Here is a 4,949-nt window from a genome sequence, read left to right as displayed (position 1 = left end):
TTATAAATATCATACATCAACATATCTAATTAAATATTTAAAATTAATTTCATTTAATAAACTATTGATCGACTCAACTTTAAAGAATACTAAAGAAAAGATTTTAATAGAGATTTAGTTCTCTCAACTCTGAACATAATATTGAATTTCAGCTAAAGCATTGGTCACACTTGTTTAGAACCATATTCTAAAATCAAATGAAAACGTATTTAAAAATAAAATTATGTGTGACCATAACTAAGTTGCCGAAATATATTTTTCTGCTTTTTTCACATCAAGCCGTTTGGAAAAGTCCCATTCAATAATCAATACTTTGTCCCATTCAATAGGCTTCCCACTATATTCACAAATGACAGGACAGGCTAAAAACAGTAATAACTAACCGCAAATGTTTTACAAATTTAAAAAGTAGAGACATTTGGGTGTTCAAAAATGGAGTTTCATTTTCCATAACTTTAGTAATCGCTGCAAAATCAGACACAGAAAATTGTTTTTAAAAATTACTTATTGTTCTTCAAAACACAATAATATCCAATGCCATTATGTTTAGACCATAATAGAAATAAATATTTGGTCTGTTGAATGGTTGTGTCAAACACTTCTCACCACAGAAGTCTGGATAGCCAACCGTAGATGCTTCTATGCAAATTTGGTTTTGTCCCATTCAATAATTGTCCCATTCATTAAGGTTCTCCCCTACACGCCGTTTTTTAGTTTTATTAGAACTATTATCAAATGCAACTGGTTTTCGACCACGTCTACTTGCAGTTGGTTCATTGTCTTTTTTTCTGACAATTAAATATTCATTAAGCCAGCTCACAAACTTCTTTTCAAAGTTTTTGACAGTATAGTTTGCAGATTTCCACTTTTTTTTATACAAGTAAACAAATCGTCGAACAGTATGTCTAAAATCAACGTCTTTAAAATCAGCAAATTTTGGATGAATAAATTTTAATATATCTTCAGAAATATATTGTTTTGAAATACTAAGATTGTTTTTTTGGAGAAAATTATGAATGTCTAAGTTTAATAAAACCATATCTAAATTATTATTGTAGCAAGTATTTTGTATTTAAAAGTTTAATGTTATAATATATATGCCGTCCGGACTACTAATACTTGTTATTAATAAAGTTACTACTAGTGTTAGTAATTAAAATTAAAAGTAATTAAATTACTGTTAGTGTTAGTAATTAAATTACTAAAAACTACCGAAAATATGTTGTTGCTATGCTATGCAAAGTAAGGTATCCATACTAACCAAAAAAAGTAATCCCATAAGAATTGTGAATCTCATTTTAATACATACCCCCAATATTGTGTACTTAGCGCATGTAAAATACTGTTAAAACAACGTTAATGTAAAAATAAGTTGTTGCCATGCAAAATTTAGTACCATAGCAACCAAGTTAAAACATATATAAAATCTGAACGGGGATTTAAGGGGACGAGCAATCAATTAAAACTCAATTGAAGCATCATATAGCTCAAATAAATATAAGACAGCACATGGCAAATTGTGGTAATTATTAGTTATAGTGCGGCAAAAAACAAATTTCTTAAGGAATTTTTTTTTTTAATCTGTGATTTTCAAAGTATAACTGAGATAACATGCTATGACAAATTTATTTCACACATTTGGTTTTTCTTATCTCTAAACACTCTAGAATAACATGTGCTAATTTTTTGTTTCAAAGACGTAGATGTAATTGAAATATAACACAACGTTGATATCACCGTTAATTACTTATTTAAATTTTTTTTTTTTTTTTTTTTTAATTTCAATATTCAAATGCTTAGAGTCCTGGTAACTAAGGGATTTAATATAAATAAGTTATCAATAAATTTCTCCTAATATATATAGATACTAAAATTACATAAGTTTTCAAGATTAGACAACTAAAATTTTTCCCATTTTGTCCACCTACTGGCCCACTGTGCACTGTGGCTACTGAGACCAAATAAAGAATTTCCACATATAAGATCAAATGCTATTGAGTATTTAACATCCTCTAACCTCAGCAGAGTTAGGAGTATGTTAAGGTTTCCATTGTGTTCAGAAACATCATCCACCAAAGACAAAATTATAGATTTTTTTTACACCAGCATAATCAAGCCTTGTTGAGCTTGAATGTTTGTTCAAAGGATCAAAAACATTTAAAATACATTTTAAAAATCCCTGTCCTGAATCTTTAGCTATACTGGAGTAAGGATCTAATCTTCTCTCTTTCATCATGTGAAGAATAAGATCTGATATATTCGTAACGAACATTAGACTACGAGTTAACTTTTCATCACCTGACATAAATGTTTCAGTTTCGATATCATAGAATTCTGACAAAGAACCATGTAACCTTTCCATTTGAAGCGTTATATTGGTATCAACCATATTTTTCCCAAGGTTTTCACGCAAGTTACTGCAAAGAATCTTTGTTTTTCCTTTGGATAAGTTTAACGTGTTTGAGAGTTCCATTATGACATCAAAGGATAACTTTTTAAGCGATATTCTTTTAGATTTTGTATCTGGTCTTCCAACAACAATATTTAATGTATTTCTAAGTGGAAATTTTTCACAGAATTTAATATTTTCTCTATTCATTTTATTTTTGAGGAGTCCTGAAAAAGTAAAAAAATAAGTAAATGTTTTCTGGAAAAATATTTGTTTTTAAAAAGTTTGAGATAAAAATTTAAAAAAACTGCTTCAAAATTAAAGGTCAAATTTAAACACCTGAAGCTATTTGTTCACTACATACATGTCCAAGTGCTTCTGAATGGCTAATAAGATTGTCAACAGCTTGGCTTTTGCAGCAAAAATGAGTTATTCTCCTTAAATTAAAAAATATGCATAATAGGTACCATTATTCATTAGCCAGTTAAACAACTACTTCATAGTAATAACTCTTTTGATAATAGGTCATATTTAACTGTTTTATACTCTTTTGTCTTTAATAAATAGTTCAATAGGTATCAGTAATTCAAGAAATATATTTCTTAAGTTGTTTATATACATATATATATATATATATATATATATATATATATAAATTATTGATGTACAAATATACTTACCAATAGCTGAAAAGCATTGACAACATAATTTCTCCAACTTGATATCACTTTCTGTGTTTCCATCAGTGATTGGAACAAACTCAGTTGCCTTTTGTTCAGTATTTGCTGTTCTTTTTATTTTTTATTTAACAATCTTGATAAAAACATAAAAACGTTAAATGTGATTTGAATATGCTTTTCAATACCAGGAGTGATTTTTAAAACTTTGTCAGTCCATTTACCATATTTATCCAATCAGCATGCACATAATGTGTTTAAACTTTCTACCATTTTCCACAGAACTGTCTGAATTTTCTAAATACTATTGTATGTATACTTTGGGAAAAAATAAAAATTTTTTTAAAACTTGTTTACAACAGTTAAAATGTAAATATACACATGTTGCAGTTGGTTAGAATACTGAAACTCTATTTGATTCAATTTATGATACAATTTCGTTTCAACATTAAAAATTCTAGACAAAACAAAAATTTACCATATGGGTTATCAATAAATAATTTAATTAAAACATGTTAAGTAATTATTAATTTTCTATGTTGCTTTAAGATATTTTTATTATATATACTGTTAAAATTCTATTTATTCTCCTTCAGCTATCATTATTTTCATATGATCTATTGAGTGTGATCTGACTATGATCCATTTGAAATATTTAGTTAATGTAATCATTTATTTGTATATTTTTTCACTTAATGCAAAGTGTATCAGTACATATAATAAAAATATTTTAAAAGAAATAGAACAAAAAATCTTTCTCTGTATCATATTCTCTCCAAATCATGTTTTGAATGTAGAATGGATAATTTAAAGTGACAGTTTTCCAAAAATAAAAAAAAAACTTCCAGCGCTTAATGAAAAATTTCATTTCAGCCATTTTGGTGAAAAAAAAAACAACATTTTATGGTCGCTTTTGGTAATTTATACCGTGGAAATCATACTTATAAATTTTTATTTAAATTGTTTGACGAAAAACTTGCGATAATGACGTCATTTTTAAAACAGATATTTTAATAAAGTAAATCAATATTTTTTATGCTTAGCAGTTAGTTAAGACATTTAAAAAGATTTAAAAACTCCTTTTTAAACACAATATTAAGAGCCAGCCAAATTAAATTGGGCTAAACCATAATTTACCCTGAGGATCACAGGGGAGCACAGCCATTTATATATAGGGGAATTGGGGGCATAACACCCCCCGTAACGTTTAGATTAATGGAGTATGAAAATAAATAAGGTATGCAATTTTTTAAAAGTGTGTTTCAATAAACACATCATTAAGCTTTAAATTGCTGCAATTAAGAAAAAATAAAACTGTTTTTGAAAATGTTATAACACAAAAATTAGACTTAGTGAAAATTTAATTTTTATAAATGAGTTTTTGATTAAAATTTAAAGCTAAGAGTATAAATCGATATCTAATTACATTAAATATAACAAGATATCGATTTATACTCTTAGCAATATATAACAACATACATTACATTACACAATATTTAATAATCACCATATATACATAAATATAATATTTATGTATATCTGGTGATTATCATATATTGTAGGTATATAATTATGCATTTCCTAATTTGAATATATATACCTATAAACTTACATATATATATATATATATATATATATATATATATATATATATATAAAATAAGTTTATGCACTTTTGTCGCTAAGGTTGACATTTTCTGATGATATTCCATTTAATGGTTTTCCATATTTTTCTTTTATATATATATATGTATATATATATATATATATATATATATATATATATATATATATATATATATATATATATATATATATATATATATATATATATATATATATGAATATTTGACAGTTCATCTATATATATATGTAAATATAGG

At 25.9% G+C, this 4,949-nt stretch overlaps 1 protein-coding gene across 1 annotated transcript; it reads right to left on the bottom strand.

Annotated features, from left to right (window-relative positions):
• Nucleotides 1–1,843: 1,843 nt before the first annotated feature.
• On the bottom strand, nt 1,844–3,387 carry LOC145200610 (uncharacterized). The gene is made up of 3 exons (XM_090070741.1): nt 3,070–3,387; nt 2,729–2,826; nt 1,844–2,616 (listed from the first exon to the last, which is right to left on the bottom strand). Exons 1-3 carry the CDS (start codon nt 3,093–3,095, stop codon nt 2,066–2,068), a joined length of 675 nt encoding a protein of 224 aa, XP_089926867.1. The 5' UTR covers nt 3,096–3,387; the 3' UTR covers nt 1,844–2,065.
• Nucleotides 3,388–4,949: the final 1,562 nt, after the last annotated feature.

The sequence above is a fragment of the Hydra viridissima genome, unplaced genomic scaffold (genome assembly GCF_058129835.1).
Source record: "Hydra viridissima isolate aposymbiotic clone 2 unplaced genomic scaffold, HvirCarnegie_v1 scaffold_13, whole genome shotgun sequence".
Lineage (NCBI taxonomy): Eukaryota > Metazoa > Cnidaria > Hydrozoa > Anthoathecata > Hydridae > Hydra > Hydra viridissima.
Note: the sequence above shows the minus strand (reverse complement) of the source record. Positions and strands in the feature narration are given on the sequence as shown.

What these genes read in the sequence shown, in the direction of transcription:
- LOC145200610 (XM_090070741.1), bottom strand. Translation starts at nt 3,095, where the DNA reads ATGTTGTCAATGCTTTTCAGCTATTG. An exon ending in TCAATGCTTTTCAGCTATTG is followed by an intron (nt 2,827 to 3,069) that starts GTAAGTATATTT and finishes TTTTAATTTAAG; the next exon opens with GAGAATAACTCATTTTTGCT. An exon ending in TAGTGAACAAATAGCTTCAG is followed by an intron (nt 2,617 to 2,728) that starts GTGTTTAAATTT and finishes TTACTTTTTCAG; the next exon opens with GACTCCTCAAAAATAAAATG.